Genomic DNA, 18,614 nt, shown 5'->3' with positions numbered 1-18,614 from the left:
TCATGAGAAAAGTGATGGATCAGCCCAGAATTACACGGGAGGAGCTTGTGAATGATCAAGGCAGTTGGGACCAGTCAAACAAAGTATTGGTAATACAATGCATCACCATGGATTGAAATCCTGCAGGGTCCACAAGGTCCTCCTCCTCAAGAAGGCACATGCACAGGCCCATCTGAAGTTTGCCAATGAACATCTAAAGAATTCAGAGAAGGATTGTGCTGTGGTCAGAGGACACCAAAATTGAGCTCTTTGGCATTATCACGACTTGCCATGTTTGGAGGAAGAAAAATGCAGACTATGGCCCTAAAGACACCATCCCTACAGTCAAGCACGAAGGTGGAAACATTATGCTATGGGGCTGTTTCTTTGCTAAAAGGTGCAGGCAGACATTGCTGCATTGAGGGCTAATGAACAGGGCCATGTATTGTAAAAACTTGGATGAGAACCTTCTTCCTACAGCCAGAACACTGAAGATGGGTTCCGGATGGGTCTTCAAGCATGGCACTAACCCAATACATACTACCAAGGCAACAAAGTAGTGCCTCAAGAAGCAGCACATTAAGGTGATGGACTGGCCTAGCCAGTCTTCAGACCTTAATCCTATAGAAAAATGATGGGAGGGAGCTGAAACTTCGAGTTGCCAAGAGACAGCCAAGAAACCTCAAGGCTTGAGAGAAGATCTGTAAAGAAGAGTGGACCAAAATCCCTCCTGAGATGTGCAAAACCTGGTAACCAACTACAAGAAACGTCTTACCTCTGTGCTTGCCAACAAGGGTTTCTCAACCAAGTACCAAGTCATGTTTTGCTTGGGGATCAAAGACTTATTTTACTCACTGAACTGTAACTACATTTATAACATTGGTATTGTGTTTTTTCTGGATTTTTGGTTGATAGTCTGTCTCCATCATTTAAAATACACTCATGATAAAAATGATAGACCCTTAATTGGCAAACTTACAAAATCGGCAGGGGATCAAATTATTTTCCCCACCGTAGCGCACAGGCCTGTAGTATGTAGTGCACAGGCAGCACAGAGGTGTGAATTACTTGGTGCACAAGCAGCACACAGGCAGGGAAAAAGTCAGGAGAAACTAACCCACAATCCACCCCCTTCCCAAGCAAAATAACCCCACTTCAAAAATACCCTCACTACAATCATCTATCACCTCCAAGATAAAAATTGCCTACAGCTGAAGTTTCCTATTCCCTCTCTAAAATTCACTCATCAGACCTCAGATGTAGTGGCACCTGACAGAATGAGGGGAATGTTTCCCAGAACTCATATGACATCAGAACCAAAAAGGGGCCCAGGACCTTCCTCCTGCTTACAATTTCTATTGCTGCTCTGATCAGTTCAGGAGCTGCTGGCTCTGGGGCAGTGAGTAACTAAGTAGTAAGGACAACAGCACAGCCCGCACCTTCAAAAAAACAAGCCAGCAATGGTAGAGGTTGACCAATATGGGTTTTTCTCTGGCCGATGCCGATATTTAGAAATCAGGGTAGCTGATGGCCGATATATGATGCAGATTTTTGCGCCTAATATTTTAGGCAGATTTTATTTGGCATATGGCACTGGCAGGTTTAACAGCTGATAGTGTAACTGTGAAACTGAATGCCCTCTGCAGCGCCACGGTGTGTGAAAGTGTATGGGGGGGGGGGGGGGGGGGGAGAGAGAGAGAGAGAGAGAGAGAGAGAGAGAGAGAGAGAGAGAGAGAGAGAGAGAGAGAGAAGAGAGAGAGAGAGAGAGAGAGAGAGAGAGAGAGAGAGGAGAGAGAGAGAGAGAGAGAGAGAGAGAGAGAGAGAGAGAGAGAGAGAGAGAGAGAGAGAGAGAGAGAGAGAGAGAGAGAGAGAGAGAGAGAGAGAGAGAGAGAGAAGAGAGAGAGAGAGAGAGAGGAGCTGACAAATTCAGCGTGATGTCGGAGGTGGGCGAGACCCGGGGTGGGGCCACACATGTAGCCGCCCACCCAGATCCCATCCCATTGTCTGGGGTTGGATAGCTGTGTCCCGCTCACCCCCGACATCCAATTTCAATTTTGACAGCTCCTCTCTCTCTCCATACAGTTTCACACACCGCAACGCTGCTCTGCCTGTGGAGTTCCTCCTCCCTTCTCCACACTCTGCAGAGGTACGGCCAGTGTGCAACATCGCCCTAATTTGGATAATAATTGGCCGATGCCAGATTTCTCCAAAATGGCCAAATATCGGTCGACCTGTAAGCAATGGTGGCTCTCCTTTCTGCTGTCCTAACAGGTTCCTGTTAAAGTAGATCCATGCTAGGCATGCAGTTGAAGGTTGACAGATCAGATTTCAGATGCCATTAGCAGAAGTCATGTAACCATAACAAGGTAATATGATCATGTAAGCATACCTAGGTCTCCAGAATAAAATAAAACGTTTTACCTGTTCCATTATGCATCCCAGCAGCAGGATATTATACCATATTAGCCATTAAATAAAAAAATAAAAAAAGTTTTAGAGTTGAAAGTGATACCTGGCTTGGAAGAGTCCAGTGATTGACCTAGCCCTACTGAAGTGCAAGTTAACCTGGATTATGCTCAACGAAAATATTGAGAGTGTTCTGATGGATAAAACCAGGTATTTTTGATAAGGCCTGGAGATCCATCCACATTCCTGGACTGCCAAGTTCTCTCTTCCTCCCCTCCCCCCAATCTTTCTCTTTCTTTAGTTTTCACATACGTTCTTTTATTCAAGTGTGGCTAACCTGTTTTAGAAATGTAAAGTAACCCAGTATTGAAGTACCTAGGGGTGATGCCCAATGAGTGTGCGCGCTATACTTTGGGCCTTTATGAGCCAATATCCATACTGTCAGCTATCTGCATTTTGCTACCACCTGTTTACTGGTTCCTATGCTATTAAAAAGCTGTTTTTTTTTACCTTACTCTGGGAAGATATGTAGTGGTCATATACATTTTGCCGGGTGTTATTTTGACTACCTTTATTGGAACGGTTTTGCCATAGTCTACTTGGCTTTTTATTTTGTAACTATTTACCTTTTGAACACTAAAAAACTTTTGACTCATAAGAAAGTGATACCAGCCATTGGCTTTTACTTAAAGAGGACCTTCACCCTCCCAAGGACGATCCCGCCTCTCCCACCCATCCTATTTTCCTCTGCGGGAATAGGGTGGGTATTTTTTTCCCCCTTTTTCTTGTTTTTAGTTTTTTTTTTTTTTTTACATTAGGTCCGTCCCGCCACCTGATGCACGTTACTCACCTTAGGCAAAGGTCTGTCTGATCACATGACCACTGAGATTGTCTGTCACAGGGGATCACATGATTGGCAGCCAGCCCCATTGGCTCCTAATTATTAATAGAGAGACTGGGAGTTGCTGACAGCTCAGTCACAGTGCTGGGAATAAACGGTTAAGTGCGCTCTCAGTGGAGAAACACTGCTGCCAATGGATGCATATGTGCGGCACTCTCTTTGCTGCCATATGCATTACTAGGTCGGCAAGAGGTTAATGAGGAGCTTTAGTCATTTCTTTAAGGCTTCATGTACATATAGCCTACTTTGACCACAGTCAAAACGTTCCCATCATGAACAAGATTCTTCAGCATTCAGAAGAGGTAGGTTGAGGGAAAGGTTGAAGCTCCCCTAACCGCAGCAGCTCCTAAACTCTGCTAAAAGCCTATGTGTACATTGACACATAGGCTTTTATGAAGTGGACTTTAGGAGCTTTGGAAAAAAATGCCAAGATCTCCAAAACTCAAGTTTACGAGCTGTAGCTGCTAACTTTCAATAAACAGATATCCAACGCTGTACTCACCCGATCCAGTTTCTTCACAGCATCACAACTTTGAGCAGCCAGCTGTGACTTCTTGTGGCTTCACAGCCCATCACGCATGTGAGATCCATGCAGCACTTAGTGAATGGCGCCACAGTCTTCTGGGACCAGTGAGAAGTCCCAGAAGGTTGCAGGCGGACCCCCCACATAAAAAAAAAATTGTCAGGAGGAGAAATAGTGGAAGTTCCCCTTTTGGGTGAAGTTCCGCTTTAAGAGATGCTAGGAGCAGCAGTCCTACGATTCCTGGCCATATTCTTTCAAAACAGAATACGTTTCAAAATTCAGTATGGAAGTTTTTTAAAATAGTTCTTCGGCAACTCAGAAAAACATAGATGGTTTCCATTAATTAGAAACATTTTAGTATTTAGTATTAATAGGTTTTCATCAATGTTATATACATACAGTGCTGAGATACTGCAGATAGCATTCCTACATTAGTGTACCAGAAAGAACTGCTTCGATAACAAATACTTTTCCTTAGGCCTATCTGTACTTGAAACTGTCACACCATGCGAGGCATAGAAGAGTTATAGAATATAACATTTCAAGGAAACAGGTCACGTGCTATAATTCTGTACCAGCACAGATGCATGGCACAAAACATGTCTCTGCGCCATGGCAGCCCAAATAAAAAGCTAAACTTCTACGGGGCAAAGTGCTCAGCTCCCTCTTCCTATATTGCAGTGCTCAGTGCCTCCCTGTTCTATTTACAATACCAGGTCTGTGTGCGCGTGGCATAATGCTGTGTTGGGTAATGTATGGAGGGCCTAGCTGTATAGAAATATATATTATTTTCACTCCAACATTCTATTGAGACAGCCCAGAGAGGAGGTAAAGGAAATGGAATGTATGACATGGCTGGAGAGGAAGCCTGCTACACAACTGTGGTGTCACTTTGATTTGTACCACGATATGACAAGTGTACTTTAAATAAACAAAACTTGCCTGTTGATTCACCGCACTACATATACTGAAAAAGGGGACTTTATCCTGCGTTGTATCTTACCCTGAATTCAAACACCAACATACAGTTTATTCTCCACAATCCACTAACACAACAGATGCAATCTATGAACGAAAGCAGGCACTCAATTCAGAACAGGGGAAAAGTCAAAAATCGTTATCTTTATGCTTGTGAAGTGTCACTACTCAAAGTATTAGTCATATCATAGCAGGATGACAGTCAGGAAATGAAGGAAGAGTAATAATCAATAGCCGTCTACATACTGTACACATGTCAGGCTTCTCTTATGCACAGAAGGAGAAGGTAGTAAGCCAGCTTAGACTTGACGAGTTCACCCCTCGTGTATTGTCAAGATTTGAAAAAAGTCCCCATCTCTCCCTGTATTGACTGATATCAGTGCTAAACGCTAATAAGGAAGAATATTAAAATAATTAAGAAAAACTTCTGGGTGAAATGCACGGTTCTGGCCAAGATATCAAATCTTTGCAATTTATTCAGGTTATGCGTTTTGCAGTCACAAATCTTTTTAAAGCAGCGCTCCGCCCAAAAGGGGAAGTGCCGCTTTAAAGCGTAACTTTCGTAATTTTTTTTCAACTTTCCATCTATTAAGGGCCGGTTCACACTGCGGGCGATGCGAGGCGACACGACTCGCCTCGATCTGACAAGTCGCCCCCGTTCTGTACAATGGAACCGTTCTGAGAGGAGCGACTCGAGTCGCTCCGACTCAGAAAAAAGGTTCCTGTACTACTTTCGGGCGACCTCGGGGCGACTTGCATTGACTTCTATACAGAAGTCATCTGCAAGTTGCCGCTGAGGTCGCGGCGAGGCAAGTCGGTGTCGCCTCGCATCGCCTGCAGTGTGAACCGGCCCTAAATCTTCTTCTGCCCTTATTTTAACTTTGGATAGTAAAATATTTATTTTCTGCCAGTAAATACCTTACAGGCCACTTCCTGTTTCTTGTCTGGTAAAAAAGGAAGGGATAATGGACTTTCATATTTGGCAAGTACAGAATCACAGTATACATAAAATAAGCAAAGTGGTTGGAGGGAAGCTTCAGAATGGCAAAGATGTTTTTATTACAAGTTATGTGAGCAGACTGTAGTTCCTCTAAGGTTTCCTCACCTCACTCCGGTTTATGAAATGGAGCTTTTGGGGGAGAGCGGGTACCTGCTCCCACTTCTGCTCTGAGCATCTAGGTGATTGGAAGTGAAAGCTCCCCTCTCCGCCTCCCTCCCGCAGCCTTCTCGGACACGCGATAGATCCCAGAAGACTGAGGGACCATTCAGTGTGCATCCATCTGTGAAGCCGCAAGCTGTCAGAGCCAGGGAGAGAGGACACAGGGTGAAAATGGCTGAGTGGAGCACAGTGCTGGTCCGTGGCACAGGTGAGTGGCTGTTTACTAAAAGTCAGCAGCTAGTTTTTGTAGCAGCTGACTTTTAATTTTTACATAGGAGACAGGAGTTCCTCTTTAACAGCACAATAGTGATCCGATATAAATTTTACACAAAAACCTGTAAAGCGGTTGTAATTCTCAGACATGAAATATGAACAAAACACATTCCCTTAAAGTGTGTTCTTGCCTGAATCCAAAGCACTGTGTCATTTCTGCCTGCTGCTTCCTTCCTCTGTTATCAGCAGGAATCACTTCTGACAAGCTTTCATGAAACCAAGAGATAAAAGGTGACAAGGGAGAGATCTCCAGCTCATTGACAGCCTCAGCTATGTTTCTATGTACTGTGTGGAGGGAAGGGTGTCCACTGCCTCCAATCAGATTTCAGAGCTCACCTCACTGAGTGTTTCTTCAGCTCTCCGCCCTTTTTTCTGAACTTTCAAACAAGCTTTGTAATTCAGCCCTTTGAAATAGACAGGTACAACTCATGTAGGAAGATATGTTTCATTTCTGTGTAACACCCAAGTTACTTCACTGGTCATATGTAATGGTTTACTACCACTTTAATAGAAAATATATCTGCAACGTTTACATCAGACATGTTTCTCAACATCCTTTTTTCTTAAGGTGGCAAATATTGGGGATAGCATTGTTGCAATCAAACATCTTTACAAAGATCATAAACTGAAATACACAGTAACAACACCCCAAGTATATAAAAAGTACTTATACATACCTCAGAACAACAACTATAGGACTCTCGCTGCCAGTGACTACCATGAGACCTTTCCAGATCATCAGTGCAGAGGATACAATCATACCAAAGTTTAACACTTGATAGTACAACTGAAAAGAAAAGAAAACAATGCTTTTTACTGTGTTTTATAAGGTCACCGATCAAAATACTTCCATATGGTAAAATAAAGATGAATGCAAATAATGCCAGGAACTAGTATTAAGATGAACCAGCTGTCACTGCTGACCTCTATCTCTGATGTGGTTTATCTGGCTGTCATGCTAACCACTTGCTTCAGTACTTTTAACCCAAGAGTTGGAACAAGTATACAGGTAATGTCAAGTGACTTTTCTGATATGTTTGCCTGTGTTTTGTTTTGTTTTTTTGTTACATACTCCTGCTTGGACCAATGTATGTACACACTCTGATCTCCACTTCCCCAGCGACTATGTCCGTTTGGACGAAACGCATAGGGCAGAGCTATAGCAGTGATAACATCATGCCCACTGGGGCGCTGACCATGATCTCAGAGATATGCTGATGTTATTTCTGTCTATGTGAGCAGTTATTGGTTTTTTTCCCCCTTCCATCCACTGTGGTTTTGTCAGCCAAAGTGATGCAAGACCTCCTGTAATCAGAGGTCTAAATATCTGGTAAGTGGCCTAAATATCTTTCTCGGTGTGTACAGTGGTGAAGATTGGGGCGGCACGTGAACACTTGCATTGCTTTTTATTAATTCAAAAGCACCTTCTGCAAGTCGGACTTTTATAAAATAGTGAATTTTATTTATTTGGCCTTATATTAGGAGGGATTTTCATAAAAATTAGTGTGTGCTGTAATTTACTCCAGAATTGCTTCAATTTCTTCTTGTTGGAAGCTGCTATTCTGTTGAAGCTCAGAGCAGTCATATCCTTAAGGCGGTGTTTCCACAAAAAAAAAAAAAAAAAAAAAAGTCAGCAGCTACAAATACTGCAGCTGCTGACTTTTAATAAATCAGACACTTACCTGTCTCAGGGTCCAGCGATGCTGGGGATCGAAGCCCCGCTCGTTTCCCCCTCTGCTCGGCAGCATTTTAACTGTGGGCGCACGGCTGTGAAGCCACAGCCGGGCACCCACTGCGCAAGACGCCTGCCCGTGCAATCATCTGGGACCCGTCACATGTCCCAGATGATCGCCTAGAGGGAGGGGGGAGAGGTGATCTCCCTTTCTGAGCTGAGGCAAATGACGTCAGGAGCCCAAGTGCTGAAGGAGGCAGACTACGAGGGACCCCCTAGCAATAGGCATTTAGCGGTGAGTAAAAAAAAAAAAAAAAATGCTCCCAAATGTTTGTTTTTTTATTTTTTTAAGCACATACATTTTCTGGGGGGGTGGAACTCCACTTTGAGAGCTCTCCCCCATTCCTTGGCCTCAAAAAGGATATGTCACTTTCTGTAATTAAAATGTGTGCATTTCCAGCCTTGATTGTATGTCTTGGCTCAGCTAGAGGGAACCGCTGACAGAAGCTTTACAATGCTAACATTCATTGAGCTGCTGCTACTGAAAGAAAAAGGAGAATATCTGGGAGATAACACTCTATCCTAGTCTAACTGCAGGCCATAGATGACACTATTCTGCAGGAAAAGAAAATTTCAACTGCAGCGCTATTGTGCTCTCCTGGCATGAAGCATGGGGAGCGGTCCTTGCCGGGAGAACACGATTATTGCTAGTGGCTATAGCTGCATGTAAAAATCGTACATGCCGATTGCACCCAATTCGATCGATGGATCAACTTGGGTACAAATCAGCCTGCCCATGATGGTTCGAATCCCTGCTGGGGGTGCTGCAGAATTACAGGCTGAAGTAATCAATCAGGACTTAAAGTGGTTGTAAAGGTTCAATTAAAAAAACAAAAACAAACATGTAGTGCAGGGACTACTTTGAAGTCACTGAGACTTGCAGCCACACAGATATGAATGGTTAGCATTGGAAATCATGGGGTACGACCTGTCATGTGACTTAGCACTCCCAAGTCACAGGACAAATCGAACAAGTGTGAAAGGGGCCTTACATGTAGGTACTGTAAATATTTCCTAAACCTGCACGGTTTAAGAGATATTTACCATATACGCTAGCGCCAACATCATTGGCTCACGCACACTAAAGAAACGGCCTGCTGTGCCATTTCTGCAAGACCGGTGCCGCGATCGGCGGCTCCCGTGCGCATTTGTTGGAGTGTCGTCATCACGGCTCCGGGCTATCACAGCGCCACAGCCCGCGAATCTGGAAATAACTCTGGGGATAGATGTTGCCGGTAACAGCGGTGTGTGGAGACCGCTGCAACTGCTTCGATCTAAGGCAGGGATATGCAATTAGTGGACCTCCAGCTGTTGCAGAACTACAAGTCCCATGAGGCATAACAAGACTGATAGCCACAAGCATGACACCCAAAGGCAGAGGCATGATGGAACTTGTAGTTTTGCAACAGCTGGACGTCCGCTAACTGCATATCCCCAATCCAAGGTAAGCATTTTATAATGAGCTAGGATGCGATGCATCCTAGATTATTGTCAAGATATGAAGACATATGTAACACATATCTGTATATAACCCAGAGTTCCCCTTCAATATAAGAATGTATTTCTTTATATAATGTTTTTTAATTCTTCTTGGGTATTCTCAATATTGCAACACATATCTTGTTATTCACTTGTTATTGTTATTGTTATTACTTGTTATTTGCTTCACATGAGATTATTCCCAGAAATGATGTTCAAATGTTTTTATGGAAAATACCTGTTGATAACATAACTTACCAAAAAGTCAGAATGACCTTTAAAGTTGTTATTGTGTTATGGCGAAAATGACCATGTGAAATATGAAATAGATTATCCTGGAATGTATTGTGTATTTTCACTCTTTCCCACACATAGACTGTAATGTTATAATTTTCTTATAAAAACGCTGTTACAAATTGAGTAATATCATCACTTTCATCACTTTCCCTTTGGAAAGGAAGTGACGTGATCCTCTGTACGGAGATTGATTTTCTGAGTAAATATACATTGATGAATGCAACTTCGTAGAGGTCTTTTATTTCAAGGCTGTACATAACATTATGCCTTTGTCTTACAAGGTTTTTTTTTTTTTCAGTATACAACCCCTTTAAAAGGGAAGCAGTTTGCAAAGAGAAGGATTGTCTGACTGAAGAGATGAGGGGTGTGGAGATAAAGTGCCAGAAGGCCTGCAGAAAGCTGTCGGGAAATGACAGAAAGGAAGCGTGAGCGAGCATTTTAGCCTAGTTTATACTTCTGGTTGGAGGGCTGTAAAATTAGGAGGTTGTGCCGTGTTTTTACTGCGCCCAAAGCTGCAAATCCAGGCGATTTCAGTGTAAACCATCAGTATACTCTGGCAGAGAATGTAAGTTACTTTAATTTTACTGTAACTGTACACAGCAACAGTATTTCCAAGAATAAATGCATTGAGTGATCATCCAGCGCAGGTTGCCCATCATGTGCACCGCTTGTTTTTTATCAATTACTTGTAGGGAAGGAATGCCATGCACTGGGCCCAAGACAGGGTATCAACATGATCAAAAGGGTGAGGTGTGTCAGATGTCGACACATTTCATCAGGACATAAAGTAATGTTATAACTACCCCCATATTTCCAATTTAGGAGGCAATATCTGAATGGAGTGCGTTGGCGGAGTCTGGAGAACCAATATATGCTACAGAAGTAATCTGTGAGCAAGCCACACATGTAAAAACGACACGTCTTCTCCCTGATGTTATTCATTTACTGAGCGGCTACTCAGTTCCTATTTTCCTCTGAAGTTTTGAAATTTTAATAAAAGCCACATCTATTGTCACTTGCTGTTGGATTTAGGATTAAGAAATGTGTGACAACCTGCAACAAATGAGTAGATAGATCATTGCAAGCTTTCGACAGACCGAGATATCCTGCATGTAAACAAGAATTTGTGATGAATACAAATGAAATCTGCTCAGCTTTCATTTAAACATCTTCAAAGATTGATGTTCAAAAGAAATGTGACTACGGAGGACTGCAGCATCTTATAATATACATCTGCTGAACAGGATTGCCCGGGTCTGAAAAGAGTTTAACCACTTGAGCCCCGGAAGAATTTACCCCCTTCCTGACCAGAGCACTTTTTGCGATTCGGCACTGCGTTGCTTTAACTGACAATTGCACGGTTGTGCGACGTGGCTCCCAAACAAAATTGATGTCCTTTTTTCCCCACAAGTAGAGCTTTCTTTAGGTGATATTTGAGCAACTCTTTTTTTTTTTTGTTTTTGTGCACTATAAACTATAAAAAAAAAAAAAAAAAAAAAAAAAAAAGAAGGAGGGACAATTTTGAAAAAAGCATTTTTTACATTTTGCTATAATAAATATCTCCAAAAATAAATTTAAAAAAAAAACTTTTTTCCTCAGTTTAGGCCAATGTTCTACATATTTTTGGTAAAAAAATTGTAATAAGCGTTTATTGATTGGTTTGCGCAAAAGTTATAGCGCTTACAATAGGGGATAGTTATATGGCATTTTTATTAATAATTGCTTTTTCTTACTAGTAATTGCAGCGATCAGCGATTTATCGTGACTGCAACATGACGGACATAGCGGACACCATTTGACACCATTGTGATTTATACAGCAATCGTGCTATACAAATGCACAGATTCCTGTGTAAATGACACTGGCAGTGAAGGGGTTAACCACTAGGGGGCAGTTAAGGGGTTAAGTGTGTCCTGAGGAGAGTTTCTAACTGTGGGAGGGAGTGGCTACATGTGCCATGTCACTGATCTCTGCTCCCGATAACAGGGAGCAGAGATCAGTGACACCGTCACTAGGCAGAACGGGGAGATGCTCGTTTACATTAGCATCTCCCCGTTCTTCCTCTACATGAGACGATCGCTGGTATCCCCTCGGCGACAGAGTCTGCAGTAGCCACGACCTGACTCACGGAGCTTGCCCCGGGGTGCGCCTCTTACAGGGCAACATACAGGTACGTTAGTTTGTCTGTACGAGCCCTTCTGCCGAAGTATATCGGTGTGAGGCGGTCTTCAAGTGGTTAAAAGAAGAGGGGTCATCTATTTTAAGCAAAGGTCTCCATTTAATTGACCGCCGTAAGATTTACCCCCTTTATGACTAAACCATTTTGTGTGATTACTTAAAGTGGTTGTAAACCCTTACAGACCACTTTGACCTACAGGTAAGCCTAGATTAAGGCTTACCTGTAGGTCCAAGAAATATCTCCTAAGCCTACACGGTTTAGGAGATATTTGCAAAAAGACAGGCACCGCTGTCTACGGCACTGAGAATGCCGCTGCTAACGGCGATATGCCCTTAGTGGCGGCTCCCGTGTGCATGCGCGGGAGTGACATCATTGCGGCACTGGCCAATCACAGCGCCGGAGCCACGATGCCCGGAAAGAAGGTGAACACTCCGTGTAAGAGGGGACATCGGTGGCATCGCTGGCTCCTGTGTCAGGTAAGTGACACATATTGGGCTACTATGCAATGCATAGTAGTCCATTATGCTTTACCTTTGCAGGGAAACAAAGAGGAAGTAAAACCCATCAGGGTTTACTTCCTCTTTAAACTGGTAGTTGCGGACATGAAACTTTGTACCCAAAATTTGCGCTATAAACAAAAAAAATAAAAATACAATTTTGAAAAAACAAAACCGTATTTTTGACTTTCTGATGTAAATCATATCAAATAAAAAAATATATATAGAAAAAAAAAGAATTTCTTCAAAAATGTAGGCAAATATGTATTCTGGTACATATAATTGGTAAAGAAAATCCTAATGTATAGTGATTGGTTTGCGCAAATGTTACAGTGTCTACAAACGATGTTATACAGTGGATCTAAAGTCTACACATCCCTGTTAATAAAAAAAAAAAAAAAAAAAAACGTATGAATTAAAAAATAACAAAACATATTTTGCATAATGTGAAAGATGTTATGCAGAGTAAACAGATAAACATGACACGCTTTAAAATTGCACACTCGTGAAACGGCGCCAAACTTTGGTACTTAACCACTTAAGGACCGCCACATGTAATTATACGTCGGCAGAATGGCATGTACGGGCACAAGCACGTACCCGCCTTACAGCGGGTGGGGGGTCCGATCGGACCCCCTCCTGCTGGCTGCGGCGGTCCGTTACGCTTCAGGAGCGATCCGGGATGAGGGGATGGCTGTTGGTTTCTGGCCATCCCCTATCGATCGCTCCTGGCGAATGAGAAGCTTCCCCTGCCTGTGTGGTGTAAACACAGGCAGGAGGAAGTGATGTCACTCTCCTCGGGGCCGTCTTTTTGACCGGACTGCGAGGAGAGAAGACATAGTAAATGTGCACCAATCACTACACTGACATGTAGATACACATAGGCACACTGTCATTCCCCCCGATCCCCCCCGCGCCCCCCCCCCCTCCCAGTCACAGTGTCACTGATTGCAGTGATCATTTATTTACTGATCACTGCATTTAGTGTCAGTCGTAACTGTAAAAAACACTGTCAGGGCAGTTAGTGTTAGGTCCAGGGTAGCCCCCTACCCCCGCCAATAAAGGTTTAACCCCCGATTGCCCCTAGAGTTAACCTTTTCACCCCCTTTTGCCAGGATCACTAAGCAATCGTTTTTCTAGCTAATTATTTTTTAGGTTCACCGCCCGGTTTTTATAGCATTAGGTACCCCCATATACTACCCAATAAAGGTTTTAACCCCCTGATTGCCCCTAGAGTTAACCCTTTCACCAGCGATCACCGTATAAGTGTCACTGGTGACACTGGTTAGTTATTTAGGTTCCCCGTCAGGGATTTATATAGCGTCAGGGACCCCCATATACTACCTAATAAAGGTTTTAACCCCCTGATTGCTCCTAGTAAACCCTTTCACCAGTGATCACCGTATAAGTGTTACGGGTGACTCTGGTTGGTTAGTTTGCTTTTTATAGCATCAGGGCACCCACCATTACCCAATAAAGGTTTAACCCCCTGATCACCCGGCGGGTGATATCAATTAGGTTTTAGGGTCAGATAGGGTCTGCGTCGCCCAGGCAGTGCTAGGTTAGTGCCAGTACCGCTAACACCAACACGCAAAGCATACACCTCCCTTAGTGGTATAGAATCTGAACAGATCAATATCTGATCAGATCTATACTAGCGTCCCCAGCAGTTTAGGGTTCCAAAAAAACGCATTGTTAGCGGGATCAGCCCAGATACCTGCTAGCACCTGCGATTTGCCCCTCCGCCCAGCCCACCCATGTGCAGTATCGATCGATCACTGTCACTTACAAAACACTAAACACATAACTGCAGCGTTCGCAGAGTCAGGCCTGATCCCTGCGAGTGCTAACAGTTTTTTTTGGTAGCGTTTTATATTTAAATCTGGAAGGCAGTGCTTGGTTTTCGGGGTCCCATACGCGGCTAGGCTCCCAAAAAGTCCTCGGGAGAAGCAGCAGAATTTATTTTGGGGTGTAATTTCACTTATGCCCATAGCATGTGTGAGCAATATATCATTTAGTAACAACTTTGTGCAAAAAAAAAAAAGTTTGTAATATTCCCGCAACTTGTGGCAAAATATAAAATATTTAATGGACTCAACATGCCTCAGTAAATAGCTTGGGGTGTCTTCTTTCCAAAATGGGGTCATTTGGGGGGTTTTGTGCTATTTTGGCATTTTATGGCCTTGGAAACTAATAGGTAGTGAGGAGTGAAATCAAAAATTTGCACCCTTAGAAATCCTGAAGGCAGCAATTAGTTTTCGGGGTGCCGTACGCGGCTGGGCTCCCAAAAAGTCCCCCACATGTGGTATCCCCGTACTCAGGAGAAGCAGAATTTATTTTGGGGTGTAATTTAACTTATGCCCATAGCATGTGTGAGAAATATATCATTTAGCGACAACTTTTTGTAAACTTTTTTTTTGTCATTATTCAATCACTTGGGACAAAAAAAAAATATTCAATGGGTTCAACATGCCCCTCAGTAATTTCCTTGGGGTGTCTACTTTCCAAAATGGGGTCATTTGGGGGGGGGGGGGGTTTGTACTGCCCTGCCATTTTAGCACCTCAAGAAATTATAGGCAGTCATAAATTAAAAGCTGTGTAAATTCCAGAAAATGTACTCTAGTTTGTAGACGCTATAACTTTTGCGCAAACCAATAAATATACGCTTATTGACATTTTTTTTACTAAAGACATGTGGCTGAATACATTTTGGCCTAAATGTATGACTAAAATTGAGTTTATTCCATTTTTCTTATAACAAAAAGTAGAAAATATATTTTTTTCAAAATTTTCTGTCTTTTTCCTTTTATATCGTAAAAAATAAAAATCGCAGAGGCAATCAAATACCATCAAAAGAAAGCTCTATTTGTGGGAAGAAAAGGATGCAAATTGTTTGGGTACAAGATTGCATGACCGCGCAATTACCAGTTAAAGCAGTGCGAAATTGTAAAAAGACCTCTGGTCCTTAGGCTGACAATCGGTCCGGAGCTTAAGTGGTTAAAAATCAATAGGGGACACTCAATTTTTTTTCCAGGTTACCATTTTTGAGTTAGAGGAGGTCTAGTGCTATAATTTTTGCTTGTGCTCTAACGCACATGGCGATACCTCACACGTGTGGTTTAAACAGTCTACATATGTGGACTTGCGTGTGCATTCGCTTCTGTACATGAGCACATTGGACGAGGGCGCTTTAAAAAAAAAATATATATATATATTATTAGTGTTCATTTTACTTATTTACGCACTCTTTACATGTTTTTTTGTTTTGTTGATCACTTTTATTCCCTTTACAAGGAATGTAAACATCCCTTGTAATAACGTAGGAACGGTGCATGACAGGTCCTTTTTATGGAGAGCTATGGGTTCTATAGGACCCCACATCTCTCCTCCAGGCTGGAAAGCATTAGATCAAAAAATAAACGATCCCATGCTTTACAGCTGTGATTGCGGCTTTGTTTACAACCACAGCCTGGACATAACATTGCGTTCAGGCCTCCGATGGTCATAGAGACATCTCTATGCTCTTCATCCGGTGGTGGCAAATTCTTTCTCTGGGCCTCCGATGGCATGGGAGAGCCTGCAGGGCATCAGAATGTCGTCGTCGTTGCCCCCCCCCCGGTCGTCTTTAACAAACGATCAAACGGTGGAATTGCTGCTATGATTGTTCTTACGGTGCAGAGAATCGCCGGCTCTAAAAGATGATATCTGAATGATGCCTGTAGCTGCAGGCATCATTCAGATATGCACACTGAAAATCAAAGCGGTCATATGACGTCCTTGGGCTGGAAGTGGTTAAATGAATATTTTGTTTAAGCACCTTTTGATTTTATTACAGCACCCAGTCTTTCTGGGTATGAGTCTATCAGCATGGCAATAATTGCCCACTCTTTGGAAAAACATTCCAAATCTGTCAGATTGCGAGGGCATCTCTTGTGCACAGCCCTCTTCAGATTAACCTACAGATTTTCAATGGGATTCAGGTCTGGGCTCTGGCTGGGCCATTCCAAAACTTTAATAATCTTCTGGTGAAGCCGTTCCTTTGTTGATTTGGATGTATGCTTTGGGTCATTGTCATGCTAAATGATGAAGTTCATCTTCATGTTCAGCTTTCTAGCAGAAACCTGAAGGTTTTGTGCCAATATCGACTGGTATTTGGAACTGTTCATAATTCCCTCTACCTTGACCAACCACCACGCTTCACTGTGGGTATGGTGCTCTTTTGGTGATGTGCAGTGTTGTTTTTGCGCCAAACATAGCTTTTGGAATTATAAAAAATTGGATTGGAAAAAAGCTCAACCTTGGTTTCATCAGACCAGAACAAGGCCTCTGTGCAGCCTCCCTGACCATTTTTTTTTGTCTTTTCATCAATTTTGGAGGGACGTCCAGTTCTTGGTAATGTCACCTTTTGTGCCATATTTTCTCCACTGGAAGACTGCTGTCTTCACTGTGTTCCATGGTATATCTAATGCCTTGGAAATTATTTTGTACCCTTCTCCTGATTGATACCTTTTAACAATGAGATCCCTCTGATGCTTTGGAAGCTCTCTGCGGACCATGGCTTTTGCTGTAGGCTGCGACTAAGAAAATGTCAGGAAAGACCTACTAGAAAAGCTGAACTTTATTTGGGGTCAATCAGACACACTTTCAATGATGGCGGGTGTGTACTGACTCTTATTTAAAATGAGTATGAATATGACTGCTTAATTCTGAACACCGCTAGTTATATAGATTGAGTACTATTTTTTTTACTAAGGGATCTGATGGATGTTATTCCCTGCATTACAGGGAAAGAATATTCATCACATCCCTGCTGACAGAACAGAACTCTGTCTTGTATACATAGGCAGCGCTCTGTTCTTTGTCTCTCTTCGCCCGATAAGCTGGTGCCAGCCCAGTGGACATCTATTGGCCAGCACCCGCTGACCGGCTTGTGCTGTGTCTAATCACAGCCCAGCCACGGAGCTGGGGGCATGCTCCCCCTACCCGGTAGTGCCAGATCACATACTAGGTACGTGATCCAATGCAGAGCAGCTGCCATGACGCAGTAAAAGTGCGTGGGGCGGTCAGCAAGCAGTTAAAGTGGTTCTAAAGACAGGTTTTTTTTTTACCTCAATGCATTCAAAGTATTAAAGGTAAATAACCTGAGTGCAGCTCCTCCTCCCCCCCCCCCCAGGCCCTCTTATACTTACCTGAGGCCCATCTGTGCTGTGCATGAGAGCAGTGCTATCCCGCATTGAGGCGGAGTTGCGATACGCTGTGTGTGTGTGTGTGTGTGTGTGTGTGTGTGTGTGTGTGTGTGTGTGTGTGTGTGTGTGTGTGTGTGTGTGTGTGTGTGTGTGTGTGTGTGTGTGTGTGTGTGTGTGTGTGTGTGTGTGTGTGTGTGTAAATGGACAATGCCCATTCACAGGGGCACAGCTTGGAGCAAGCCTGCTCAATCGCCCCATAGCAAGAAGCCTGGTACTGGGGTCACTCAGCGGGGGAGCCAGGACCACTGAAGGGGGACCCAAAAATAAGAGGATTGGGGCTGCTCTGTACAAAACCATTGTAAAACATAACAAATATAAAAAAAAAATATTTAAACTACAACCTTTAGGCTAGGTTCACACTATTGCGATGCGGGAACGCCGCGAATCCGCGGCGTTTTCCCGCATCGCATACCTCCCGCCGGCAGTTCACACTGCCCTATGCGGACGGCTGGGGGTGTCAATGTTATGTTAATGACACCCCCAGATCCGTCGGCATATCGCAGTGCGATCTGCCGACTCGCACAGGAATCGGATTGCATGGTGTGAACCCCCATGCGATCCGATTCCGTTGCGGACCCAAAAAAGGGTCCTGTGCGAGTTTGCTGTGGGACAGCTGCGAGTTCAGCCATACTATCTGTATGGCTGAACTCGCAGTGCTACGGAGATCGGATGTGATTTGCTGTGCGAATCACATCCGGATCTCCCCCCGCAGCAGTGTGAACCCAGCCTTAGGGCTCATGCACACAGGATATATATTCGTTCTAAAGCAGCGCTGAAAACCCCCCGGTTTTTCACGATTAGCCACGTTATTACATAAGGGTTACTGCGTGGTTTCCAGCGTTATTTCATTAAAAACATTCCTAATAATGTAAACAGGCCTGAAAACATCAAACGCAGCTTGCCGTGTTTTTTGGCATTTTTAATTTTTTACTGCTCCTGGAACCACAGGCTGTCTTTTTTTTACT

The 18,614-nt window shown here is 43.4% G+C and overlaps 1 protein-coding gene across 1 annotated transcript in view; it reads right to left on the bottom strand.

The window, feature by feature from the left end:
- Positions 1 to 18,614, bottom strand: part of SEC11A (SEC11 homolog A, signal peptidase complex subunit) — a 54,422-nt gene that overhangs the window by 27,808 nt on the left and 8,000 nt on the right. The window contains exon 2 of the mRNA XM_077468350.1: positions 6,897 to 7,006. Within this exon, the coding sequence (XP_077324476.1) occupies positions 6,897 to 7,006 (110 nt within the window). The remainder of the gene's footprint in view (positions 1 to 6,896; positions 7,007 to 18,614) is intronic.

The sequence above is a fragment of the Lithobates pipiens genome, unplaced genomic scaffold (genome assembly GCF_037356315.1).
Source record: "Lithobates pipiens isolate NorthernLeopardFrog02 unplaced genomic scaffold, aLitPip1_a1.2 Scaffold_8, whole genome shotgun sequence".
In the NCBI taxonomy this organism is placed as follows: Eukaryota; Metazoa; Chordata; class Amphibia; order Anura; family Ranidae; genus Lithobates; species Lithobates pipiens.
Note: the sequence above shows the minus strand (reverse complement) of the source record. Positions and strands in the feature narration are given on the sequence as shown.